We start from the raw sequence: 12,586 nt of genomic DNA on the forward strand, positions 1-12,586 counted from the left end.
ATGAGTCTTAGTTAAAGGGAGGTGGATGTTGGGGTTAAGAGATTTTTTTTTAATGTACATGGGAATGATCCAGTCATTGAGGAGAAAATAGTAATGTAGTAAAAAGAGAGGGTAGGTGGTACATTGAGGGGCTGGAGCCAGCAGGAGAGGCGTGGATCACACATCAAGACCGTTGGCCTCCAGAGCATGAGAGTTCTTTGAGAGGAACAGGAGGGAAGGTAGATTACATGAGCAGAGAGTCAGGGAAAAACCTCTGGATTTTCTATGTTCAATACCTGGTGAAGGAAATTGGGGTATTTTTAAAATAACATTAATCAGTGTATTGTTCTTGGTTTCTCTCCTTACTTCTCAGAAATCCTGCTCAAAACATATCCTGTGTTTCTAAATTGTCCTCCTGCTCTTTTGTTCATATCCTTCAAGAAGGGTCATTTAAAATATAAATCTGATTCTGTCACTTCTATGTTTGTGAGACCAACCAGATGGTTAAGATGCTACAGTGCATGTGAGAAATGCATGAGGCTATCAACTGTAATTTATACTAAAAGAACCCTAAGCTGCCATCCTGTATGGAACATCTGGGCCAATAGCAGATTCGTGACACCCACTTGAGACAAAGCCTTACCAGTGACTCCTCTTCCCCTAAGAAGCCCACAGAGCACAAAGGATTCTATTGCTTAGGGCTTTGGAGATAAACTAGGCAACAATGAGATTGATTTTTAGGCAATCCGTCCACCTCTGATCAATCAGAGTAAATGTTTTCACCTTCGAAGTAGTGATCTTAGAGTCTGAAACTCTTTCTAACAGTAATGCCAAGGCTGAAGACAGTTGTTGAAATCCTTCTGGAATTTATACCCATGTGCCTCAATTTACATGCACGATGCTCTGAATCACTGTCCTTTTTCAAGGGCTCACTCTGTGTTAGCAGGGATGCATTATCATTTCATTTTACAGGTGGGAAAGCTGAGTCTCGGTTAAGGTAAATGACTTGCTCTAGAGCTGATACCCTTGAAGTCTCTTATTCGTGAATATATTCAAAAGCGTTTGAAAGTGTGTTTGGCTTTCAGAAATGACCAATTGTCACTTGGATTCGATTAAAGCAAATTAAATAGATTGCCAAGACTGGGTAATACAGTTTCCAATGAATAAATCTGTACGAGATCTAAAAGGGTCTTAAAATTTCTCCAGGCTGAAGATGAAACTTTAGAAAATCACCACTTTGAGTATGTACTCAAATGCCACCCAGTGGGTTTTGCTTTTTTAGGCAGATCTATTTCACGCTAGACAAAGAAACCTATCCCAAGGTGTACTGCACACACCTGGCACAGAGACGGACAGAGCTGACAGACCAGCTATTCAATTCTTTGCCTTTCTGCCAAGAGGGCTCGAAGGTACAGACTGGATGTGTTAGCATGTTTCAAGGGAACAGGTTCTTTCATTTTTACGTTAATCAAATATAAAGGAGGAGGGGGAGAAACTCTTTGCTTTAGAAAAAGATACCAATTCATTAGAATGCATACTTGATAATCAATATATCAGAGAAGTATGAAGACCCGAGGAGGCCGCTCATTTTCCTTGCTAGCTCTTAGGCTGTGGAGAGTCAGCATAGTGCTCAATTTGGCATAGACTGAAACCCAACGGCAAACTGTTCCAGGTAGACCAGGTGTCCTGAAGGGAGGCTTTCTACAAATAAACATGATGTGTATTTCCTGTCACATGTACTCTTGAATAACTATTTGGTATCTGGAATAATTCTTAATAATAGGGTTATCTTTTTTCAAGGGGCATCCCAACTGTTCTGTTCTCAGAAGGGAGCACTTTTTCAAAGCACATCCTGCATAAGGCATTGCTTTACCACCTTTCTTTGATCAACAGTGGTCTTGTGTTGCCAGATGTTGACAAAGAGATGGAGGAATGTGTTGGTGACCACTCTCTTGGGAAAAGGCGGAAAGAGAAAAGGGGAATAATAACTGAAGAGGGTAGGAGAGGGCAGTCACTGCTATCATCAGCAATCCAAAGGAGGAAGAAGTATGCTGGGATAAAGTAGTGGAGAGGAGATGGACAAACAGCTATGGGCTCAGAGAGGGACCAGTACCCACTGGGGATGCTTGGCCAGTGTCAATTTGGCTCTGATCTAAGGAACATAACATTCACTTAACAAATATCACATACTTCTACACCATAAAACTGTTCTAGGTATCTGGGACCCATCGATGGAAAACAAGATAAAACCAAAAGAAAAAATATATATCTCTGCCCTTGTGGAGCTTTTATTCCAGTCAAATAATCAGAAAAGAAAGAAGAAACAATAGATGTAAAAAATAAATGATGTAATAATATACTAGTCTAGTAGGTAATAAGTGCTGTATATCAAGAAAAAATAGTTAATAGAATCTTGGAGACCAGAGCATGGGGGCCTTGCCCTTTTAAATAGGCTTTTCAGAGGTGGCTTTTTGGAAGTGATATTTTTGCAATGGCTGTGGGTGAAGGAGCTGGCCATGCACATATCTGAGGAAAGGCATTCCAGAATGAGGGAACAACCATTGCAAAGAGCCAAGTAGGGAGGATGCTTGCAAAATTTTAAGGACAGCAAAGAGTCCAGTGTTCCGAGGGCTTTGGAAGTGCGGTGGTGGGAGCGAAGTGGGGAGTTTTAGATGAGGTCAGGGAGATCAAGGGCCAGGCATCGAGGGCCTTGCTGGCCCTTGTCGCGGAGTGCTACTTCAGCCCAAAAGAAAATGGGCAGCTTTTGCAAAGTTCAGATAGGAGAAGTAACCTTATCTGACCCATGTTTAAAATGCATCTCTTTCTCTAGCACATTGAGACAATATTGTGGCATAAAAATGAAATAATTTTCTTTTTTCAACACACTGCCTTACTTATATGACAGCATTGATATGAGACTCAAATGCAAAGTGCTTTAAAAATTATAAAACACAGTGCAGACCCAAACTATAATTATTTTTCGCAAGCGATAGGGGGTTCAAAAGCCAAGGTCCTTCTTGCCTCCTCCAGTTATGAATAATAATCCTGTTCATAAAATTATGCTAGTCTGTAAGAAACGAAAGGAAAGTTTATTCTATTTATTTTTTAAAACAATGTAATTTTATGCTTGATTTTTGAAAATATTTAGATTTTTTCAGATTGCTACTGACTTTATTTTTAATTTTTGAAAGAAATGCCTTTAGAAAAGGTGGAAGTCATAGGCTAGAATACTGAAGACTTGAAATACAGCAGCAGACCAGGAAAGGAACATGGTCTGGGAACTTCAAACCTATTTCCTTTTGCCTAATCCCCTCTGAGAGCTAGAAGCGCACTGGCCAGATCCTCCAACATTTCGGGGGTGGCATCTTTTCTTTGCGGTGGCCCTGCCATCAGGTGGACGCTTCTGGGTGGGAGAACACATACTTTGTGTAGCTGCCTGACCTTCAGAGAGTCTGGGGAGAGATTTTAAAGGATTTTGGAGAAGAGGCCTTGAGACTCCAAGAGAAAGAACAAGAAAAAGGGGCAGAAAAAGCCTGAGCCTGGGAGAGACAGAACTGAGTTAATGAAGAGGCGCGATTATCCCAGATAATTATGTAAAAGAAAAGGCTAGGAGTTCTTAATGGCTGCAACTTGGAGTTTACTCTGCCTAAGGTGAGTGTTTCTGTTTCTGGTTTTGTTTCTTGAGCACGAATTTTTTTGTCTTTCTTCCCCCACTGATCAATTTGAGGAAGCCGCTAGCGCTGTCTGCCGGAGCCTCATCCCATGCCTTCTCTTCCTTTACATTCTGAACCTCATTCAAATTCGTCTCCGCGCCACTGGCTGCCGGGACCCTCCTGTCTGTGCCCCTCTAGTGAGAAGCAGTTGTGTGGACCCTCACTTCCCAAAACGCCTCCCGTTCTTATTTTCTTATTTCTCCAATGCTTCCCCGGTGCTGCGGTCCAAAGACACATTCCCAGCAGCCCAGCTGTCACGTCTCGCTCCAGCGGTTCTGGGGGAAACAGTGGGGACTCTTCGCTCTCCAATCCGTGCCCACTGCGCTGGGCATCTCCCTCCGCTCCCCCTTGACAATCAGTCCAACGTCTGTCATCCCTGCCCGGTCCCCATCGCTAGTTTTGTTTTTGCAACAAACCAAGGCTTCGGACGACCTGCGGTTGCTTGGCTCTCCTTGGGTTCGGGGAGGGCGGGGGCAGCGTTCAGGTCCCGGGTGTGCCTAAGACCATTAGATCAGATCTTCCCGATCTAAAGGCACACAGAGCCGGGGACAGGAGAGCACCAAGCCCCCACCCCCATTCCGCGGGTGGGGGTGGGGAGAGGAGAAGGGACACTGCCTGAGGAAGGAGGCAGGGAGGCAGCTGCAGTGCCGGGAGGGGTGCGCGCGCGTGTGCCAAGCTGGCCAGCCGGCGCCCGGCTCAGTCTGCGCTCGTCGGCGCGCGGGCCAGCGGGGCCAGCGGAGCCAGCGGGCAGCGAGCGGTGGCAGCGCCCCTCGACCGGGCCTTGCTGGACGCCCGGCAGTCCCCCGCAGGGGCGCTCTGGGCGGAGCGCACGACCCAGCCCACTCTCCCCGCCTCGCGCAGCCTGCCCGCCCCTCTCTCAGTTGAGTTTTCCCTGCACGGGCGCCCCATCAATGGTCCAGCTTGGGGATGCACACGCAGCTCACGGCCGGAGGGGGGTAGCAGCCGCCACCTCCAGGTGCAGGCTCTCCAGGGCCGCTGCTGCCACCCACTGTCGCTGCCACTCGAGCCCCGGGGCGCGCTGAGGTCCTGGCCGGCCATGGGGCTGCGGAGGCTGCCCTTGCTGGCATGAGAAGGGGCGAGGAAGCCACCGCGCTCGGGTTCCCGGCTGCCTGCATGGATGTCTTCAGCTTTGTGAAGATTGCAAAGCTCTCGAGGTAGGGGCTGCGCCGGTTCATTTGCACCCAGGGCCGTCTCAGTGGGCAACTTGGTGCTTTATTTTCCAGGAGACTGGGGGAGAAGCAAAAGCTGGAGAGAGCAGCGGGGCTTAAGATAGGACTGAAACCAGGTGGCCAGGGGCTGCTGCGTTCAACTTAGGTCTCACTAGCTGATGGGGTTTGTGTGTCCATGGGTGTAGACCACGCACAGAGAAATACACATGCCCTCACTCACACCACAGTATTCACGACAGTTTGTTTTCTCTTAGGAAAAGACCCAGTGGTGCTTGGGTTACATTTATGATTTAGGGCTAAGAGAAGATGGTTGTAATTGCTACTGCCAGGGAGAACCCGAACTCCTTAGAGCTGGGGTCGGTCCTTCCGGGCACAGTGACCAAAAGTGGCCCCCTCCCCCCCCCCCACTGCTAAATGACACCTCCACACTGTAAAACTCAGCTTGTAGGTTGACCAGGTGTTTCCAGCAGTGACCTAGATGCTGAATTCAAGGAGACAAAAGAGAAAGACCTTTAGCCTTTCTTTAGGCAACTATATAGTCCAGAGCCTTGAGAGATTTAGGAATTTGTTTCCAAGTGGCCATGTTGTTGAAACAAAAGAACAATCAGCACTTCAGGCAGATTTCCCGGGCAGTGGTGATAGAGGGGCGACATGTCCACTTCTGGCCGCCTGCGATCACAGGGCCAGGGTCTTCTGGCCTGCTTCTACTTCCCAAGTCTTCGTGAAAACCGAAGAAGTCGGTCTGTGCCTGTTAAGGTATGGCATTGAGTGGGAAGAACCTAGTCTAAGTCTTAGCAGACCATGCTCCACCTTCTGTACCCAAGTGTCTGCAAGAACTGGCCTTCTGCCCCCAGGGCTCTGTATAGCAGTTACCACCACAACCTTAGGAGGTAGACGGTAGGGGTTTTTAGGACACAGTTTAGATTTGCTTGCGATATGGAGTGAGTAATTCTAGATTTTCCCTAATACCTCAGTATCCTGGTGGGATGTGTTGATTGCATCAGGCAAGAATAAGCAGCCTCAGATAGCCCAAGTCAGAAATGTATGTTGAGTTTGCTTTGCTAACTTAGCCTTGGGCCATTTCAGCAACCATCAGCTTAGATCTTGCCATACAGATGTGCCTCTCTCTCCAGCATCCACAGGTCTTTATTTGTTCTTCTTGCCTATCTCCACCTTCCCTCTCTACTCACATAGGGCAAGCTTAACATTGCAAGCAGGTTTCCCAGGGTATGTTCGTCTGTGTAGATGTGAGGTATACAGTTGATGGGTGAGTAGGGTCTGTCTTAGAGCAAACCGTCAATGAAGAGGTTTTGCCCTGCAAATCAGAGCACAGACATGTCAAGGCGAGGGTGGCTGTAGTATCGCAGATTGGTTTCACGCCAGTATCGTAGAGGGCCATGGCTTCACACCTCTGTTAACTTTGGGCATGCTTCTGCCTATGGCTGATTTATAAGCATCTGTCAAATCATGAGCCAGGGATGGGAAACAGCTGTGAGCAACAGTTTAGTGGTTGCCTGGTGCCATCTGTGTGATGGACAGAGATACTGCTGAAGGAGAAGTTCAACCAATAGTATAGTTTAAAGTAACCAAGTTTGATTTCCATGGCCTCAACTGATAAAATTGCTAAGATGAATGAAACATCTAGAGCCTGGATTTAGTCCTTAAACTCTGGAGCTTGGGAGAGGAAAGTGCTGTGTATCAGTGCAAAGATGTTTCATACTTGTTTTTCTGAATTCTAGGATGCCTTAATGATATTCACAAACTTGAGTTTTCACAACACTCAAACCAGGCTGTGGGGGATTAGTATCTTATTTTAAAGAGAGGTTAAAATTTAGTAAATGAGTGTGAATTTCACTTTCTATCCTTAATGTGATCCAAATAGAGTGTTTGTTCTAAAGCCAGAAGCTGCACATGTTCTGAACTTATGTGCTGAGGAAGGAATCTTCCATCCATAAGAATTCCTTTTGTTTCTCAGTGTGAGCTCAGCCATGGTCCCCAAGCTGAAATAGAGGGTCATCAGCATGCAGAAACACATGTTTGCAGCTGCTTGCTTCAGCCCTTGAAGGAATAGTCTTGTGTGTGATTTAAACACTGTTAAAGAAATGAAGCTCTTTTCTCAAAGGTGAAGTAGAAAAGTGCTTACACTGTCAGATTTTCCTGATTTCAGAATGGATAATCTTCCTGAAGGATTTAGCTTAGTTCAACGTAGTTACTTGAGTGCTTAAAATCCTCTTGATTTAGAGATAAATATACATAGTTATCCCAGGCCTCAGCCTTGCCTTTGGTTCCCAAGAACTTGGGTTTCTAAATGTTCATTCAGAAAGCATGTGCTTTAGAAAGCATACCTGGTATTTCCTAAACTTCCTGTCTATGTGTAAAACAGTGGTAATTACAGAGAACTCCAAGAAAATATTAATCCACAGTGGAATAAGCAACATATTTTAACTTTTAAAAGTAACTATATTTGAACACTTATACCCAGAATCTGTGCCTTTTTAATCATGTGAAAAGTCAGAATTCAGATTGCCTCTCAAGAACCCAGTACCATCTTATGGTCCTCACTAAGAAAATGCTGCCAAGTGTTAGAGTGGCTGGCCAGTTGTGACCCTTTCTGTCATCTTTTTGAGTTGTGACCCTTGATTAAATCCATCATAGGTGGCACAATGTGTCATGAATCTATCTGGAGATGATTTTTTCATTTTATTATTAAATGCTTGATAGTTTACATGTAGTTTTACTTCACTGTTTCCTTGGTAACCGTTATATATATTATTTTCCATCCCTGTAGATGAGCACTTTACAGACGATTGCCCTATAAACTCATAATAGTATAAAAACAGGCACATATATTTTTATTGTTACTGTTCTTTGTATCAGCTATTTTGTTTGTAAAGCAGATGCACTCTTTGAAGTGTTTATGGAATCCTCCAGTTCAGTAGGAAGACAGATGATTATGCCCCTTCACCTAAGGGAAGTCATTTGAAATGCAAAAACCCTAGGGGTATTATTAAACAGAGTAATGTGTTCATGGATTGAATAGCATGACTTCATTTCTTTTCTTTAAGCAAAATGGCAAACACTTTGAGATGATTGGATCCCAATTATTAACATGGATATTATTTCTTGTATTAGGTAAATTTGGGAGCTGCTTTATATTACATCGTCTTGTAATTTGCATGGGTTATTTTGTGATATGTAGCAGTCAGTAATATCTGTAATAGTAAAAGTGTCAAGTTAGTTACAAGCATCATGCATTTGAGGAAGAATAATATATTGTTTCCTCAGGTTTTTGTGTCTAATCTATTTAGAGATTCTGAACTTCTATTTTTTACCTTTACCTTATTCAGAATCAAATATTTCCTAGGGGAAAAGGGAAGTGAAAGAAGCAATGCAAAAGGTCAGATTTTCCCATCTCTCTCTTTTTACCTTAATGTTGCTGATCAGAGTGAGCTCAGGAGACTAGCAATAAAAAACTCCCCAAGACTCTGGATTTTAATTTTATCAACAATGCTACGTGCTTATCATCTGAGTCCTTTCTGAGTTCTGCTGATTCTCCTGGCTGTCAGGAGGTGAAATGAGCAGTTTCATAACAGAACTAGATTCCTGTTTTAGGAATATTCAACTCTAGTTTCCCTGGGGTTGCTAGTTTGCAGCTGTGAAAGTCTAGTCAATAGCAGTTTCAGGGGAGAGATTTCTAGTTCAGGCTGTGTACCATTTCAAGCATCACTCACTTTTCCTCTCAAGTGAATTTCACCATTTGCTATCAGAATTTGATATAGATTGTCAGCTGTACTGAAATTTACTTACACTTTGAAAGCATAACCCGGAAATTCTCACTTTCTGTTTATAGACCTTCCAGCTATTCATTCTCTCTTTGCATACATACGCACATACATGCGCACGCGTGCATGCGCGCGCGCACACACACACACACATCAACGTGGTTACTTTATTACTTCATTTGGAATCTTCCATGGAAGTTTAGCTATGAGAAAATATATATTATTGGTAAGATAGAAACATATTTAAGGAATGGACTTAAAAACTACTGATTTCATACTGAGCTCAATGAGAATATTGAAAGCATTTTGGGAGTTGTTGAGAAATACAGTCCTGAGATCTACCACTCTTACTGTCAAATGATCTTGGACTTTGAAAACTAGTCATAGGCAGAAAATAAAATTATAAATAGATTAGGTCAGGGGTTGACAAACCATGACCTGTGGGCCACATCTGGCTTACTGACTATTGTAGTATAGCCTGGGAGCTAAGAATGGTTTAAAAAGTATTTTTTCTAAAATTTTTAATGGTTCAAAAAAAATTAAAAGAACAATATGGAATTCAAATGTCAATGTCCATAAATAAAGTTTCCCCAAATGTCGTTATGCTCATGTATTTGAGTATTGTCTGTGGCTACAGTTTTCCATAACAGTGAAGTCGAATACATGCTGCAGAGACTTCCGGCCTGCAGAGCCTGACATGCTCTCTGGCCTGTTCAGAAACAGTTTACCAACCCCTTGCGTTAAACAGTGCCTTTTCCTATAGTCTCTTCTTTGCATAATCAGTATGTGTGTCTCATAAGTATAAACAAATATGCACTGTCAAAGATCAACAAAGCAGCCACTATTTATTAAAATGGTAAGGACAGATTTTAATCAGTAACATCTTATTGCAATAGGGAAAAGAGGCCTGTGTCAAATTCACACAACTTACAGTACAGAGGTGACTAGGCATTTTAAAGGGAAATGAGGGAATTGGGAGTGGGGTGAGCTGGGAACTCTGTAGAGGCAGGGAAGTGAATAATTGCCAAGACTGGTAAGGGGCATGGTTTGGTGCCTGTGAAACCCATCTCGGTCTGCTGACTGGCCCTTACCCAAGTTAAGCTCCTCCCCTCCCCAGGAGCTGGGAGACTGGACCCTGTGTTCAGGTTGGCTGGAACAGTTCATTCTCCAGCAGCCTTGAATTTTCTCAGGCAGGCATGGTAAAGGGGCTAGCGTCCTTTTAGAAACTTGGCCTGAAGCCTTTAGAAACTGTGCTTAAGTCTTTGTAGGCCACGGTTGAGGCCTGTGAGGTGGAGTCAAGACAGGGCTCTGAGGAGCCTGGCTATAGTTTGGTTAAAAAGAGAAACTTTGCCAGCTTAGGTCAAATTTAGCATGCTAAGTACATGAGTTCACCAGTGTATGTTCACCATTCATGTAGACGTTATCTATCTGATCTCCAATTATTTGTTCAACTTTGGGACACTGACCATTACAAGTGAACATATTGTCCTACGCTGTTGCACCAGCGACAATTTTAATTTCTTATTGTTTGGGTATTAAGTTGGCCTGCTTTCTTTGGGCTAAAGAGTTACTTGTTAGAGTGATACTTGCCTTCCATAGGCCTTTAAACTTCTCATTTAGCATGGATGGAAAAAGGAATTGGCAGTAATACTTCTCCCGCTTCAACCAACATGCTCTGAGAACTGATAAGTCCACAGGAGAAGGCCTGGTATTTCCTTACAGTACACTTGAGCCTCCTGGTGCTAATGGCTGATGACCTTTGTTAATTGTTTTCCATATGGAAAAAAAACTAGGTAAGTAGATTTAGTTGTAGGTAGAGGACTGGAGATAGACTGTCAATTTGGAGTTGAGTTTAACTCAACTTTCTTATGATTTGACTGAGAACGTCGTATTATAAACCTATACACTATCTTTAGTTTTTTTATATCAAAAATGCTGCCTTGCTTCTGAGCAATTTAGGTCATTATGCACTTAACCTGTGAAAATTATCTGGAAGAAATCTAAGACTTCGTTTTAGATAACAAAGTTAGCATTCCCATTTTTTTTCCTGGCAAAGAAATGAGAAAGGTTTCCTATCTGAACTCTTCTTTTAGAAATATATTTCAAGTATGGTTTACAGCATTTAGCATACTATAAATACTTTACAGTGAATGATGAGTGAGTAAAGTCTTAAACCATCCTAATACTTCTTGCAGATAAATGATCATTCTTTGTTTAGCGAAACAATTATCATTACTCAGGAATGTAAACTTAGCAACTCAGGAGTGGAAAAGACTACACGAGTTCAAAATAAATGGCCTGCTTTTGGACTAGCTCTCAGAGAATAAATTTTTATTTATGTTTTGACTTTTGAAACATGTTTTATTTTCTGTAATTGTTGGTTGAAAGTAATCAACTTGAACTTCTAAGAAATCTGTGCTTTCGTGCTATAAACTCAACAAGCAAAATTATGATTATGCACTAACGTGCTTTTATAGATGTCAGTAAGTTGGTATTTTTGGAAGTTCATTATGAATGATAGGAAAATCCTATCATTTTTAGGACAGAAATGTTTCTCAAATTTGAAAATGAAGAGCAATTCTCCTATAATTATAATTTACTATAGGATTTTCATTTTTGTCTTGATCGTTTTCCATATATTTTCTAAATTCTGTGAGATTTGCTTTATTTGAAAATAAGAACATGATCATTATCTGACAATAATGAGCTTAAAAGACAACAGTAGGCCGATGTTCATAGAATTAATATGAAATTCGCCCATGAAAGTAGAAAGGAGTATATATATTGAAGTGGCATGGTTGTTTCACTGGTCTCAGACTGCTGGCTAATTCGAGGCCAAGCATGGTGATTTTACAGTGGCCCTTCTGAGTGGAGTCTAGGGTGCTTGTCTTTTTCAGATTTTCCATTTCAAGTCACCAGCCTGGACCCCGGGGCAAGGGCATTTAGTAATGTCAGGTACACTGTGGCTGAAGTCTGGGATTAGTTTTGCTACAAGCCCCTCACCTGTCTAGTTGTGTTGCAGTTCAGGGCAAAGTCCTCCTCTGTGGCCTGGGGCACAGCTAATTTGCTTGCTTAAAAAAATACTTATTTTATTATAATTGCTCTGTTACTAGTTTTTGTAAATAAAGTTTTATTGGCACATGCCATGTTCATTTGTTTCTGTACTGTCTGTGGCTGCTTTTGGCAGAGCTCAGTACTGTAGCCTTGACTGAGACCCCATGGCTTGCGGGGCTCAAAGCCTCTTCCTTTGCTGGAAGCATTTCACTGTGATCCTCCCTGAGCTCTGCCCAGTCCGGGCTCACACTCCCCCCTGGGGCAGAGCCCTGCCCTGGCTGGCTGCCTGCTTTGCTGGGAGGCCAAGGCAGATGTGCTTGGGAGGACACCCCACCCCCAGCCAGCCCTGCCAGTCCCCCTGGGGGGGTCTTTCCTATTAGCACTCACTGTTCCACTCTGAGTTTAATTAAGAAGCTTTTCTAAAGTTCAAATCTGAGCCCCTTTTTCATCATTATCTCTTTGCTCTTGAATGCCCATAGGAAAAAAATCCACATTCTTTTTCCCCCTCTTCTCATTTCTATTTTTTTAATGTTGTTTTCCAGTTAAACTGCGCATTCAGTGTTATTATGTATTAGTTTCAACTGTACCGCAGAGAGGTTAGACAATCATATAGTTGACAATGTTTTATCCCTGAAAAATCTCCATTTTCTATCTCTATCTTTTTGGGGTTCGCCCGTTACCTTTGGGTGTCTTATTTGTGCACACTTGTCATTTCTGCTTCCCAGCCTTAACTTCCTGTTCATCCCCCCAAACACGTGCTCTCTGCAGTGATAGAGAACATTCTCTGGCTGTATTTATCAAGTAAAAATTGTTAGGTACAGACTGTTTTCAAAAGACAGGACATTATCTAGTCTTGTGTTTGCCTAAA

At 42.9% G+C, this 12,586-nt stretch overlaps 1 protein-coding gene across 2 annotated transcripts in view; it reads left to right on the top strand.

Moving 5' to 3' along the window:
• Positions 1-4,663: 4,663 nt before the first annotated feature.
• The window catches only part of FRMPD4 (FERM and PDZ domain containing 4), a 507,254-nt gene continuing 499,331 nt past the window's right edge, over positions 4,664-12,586 (top strand). For both annotated transcript variants that reach the window (XM_066356802.1, XM_066356803.1), the window contains exon 1: positions 4,664-4,867. In XM_066356802.1, the coding sequence (XP_066212899.1) occupies positions 4,779-4,867 (89 nt within the window). In that variant the 5' untranslated portion in view covers positions 4,664-4,778. The remainder of the gene's footprint in view (positions 4,868-12,586) is intronic.

Source organism: Saccopteryx leptura, chromosome X (genome assembly GCF_036850995.1).
Source record: "Saccopteryx leptura isolate mSacLep1 chromosome X, mSacLep1_pri_phased_curated, whole genome shotgun sequence".
In the NCBI taxonomy this organism is placed as follows: domain Eukaryota; kingdom Metazoa; phylum Chordata; class Mammalia; order Chiroptera; family Emballonuridae; genus Saccopteryx; species Saccopteryx leptura.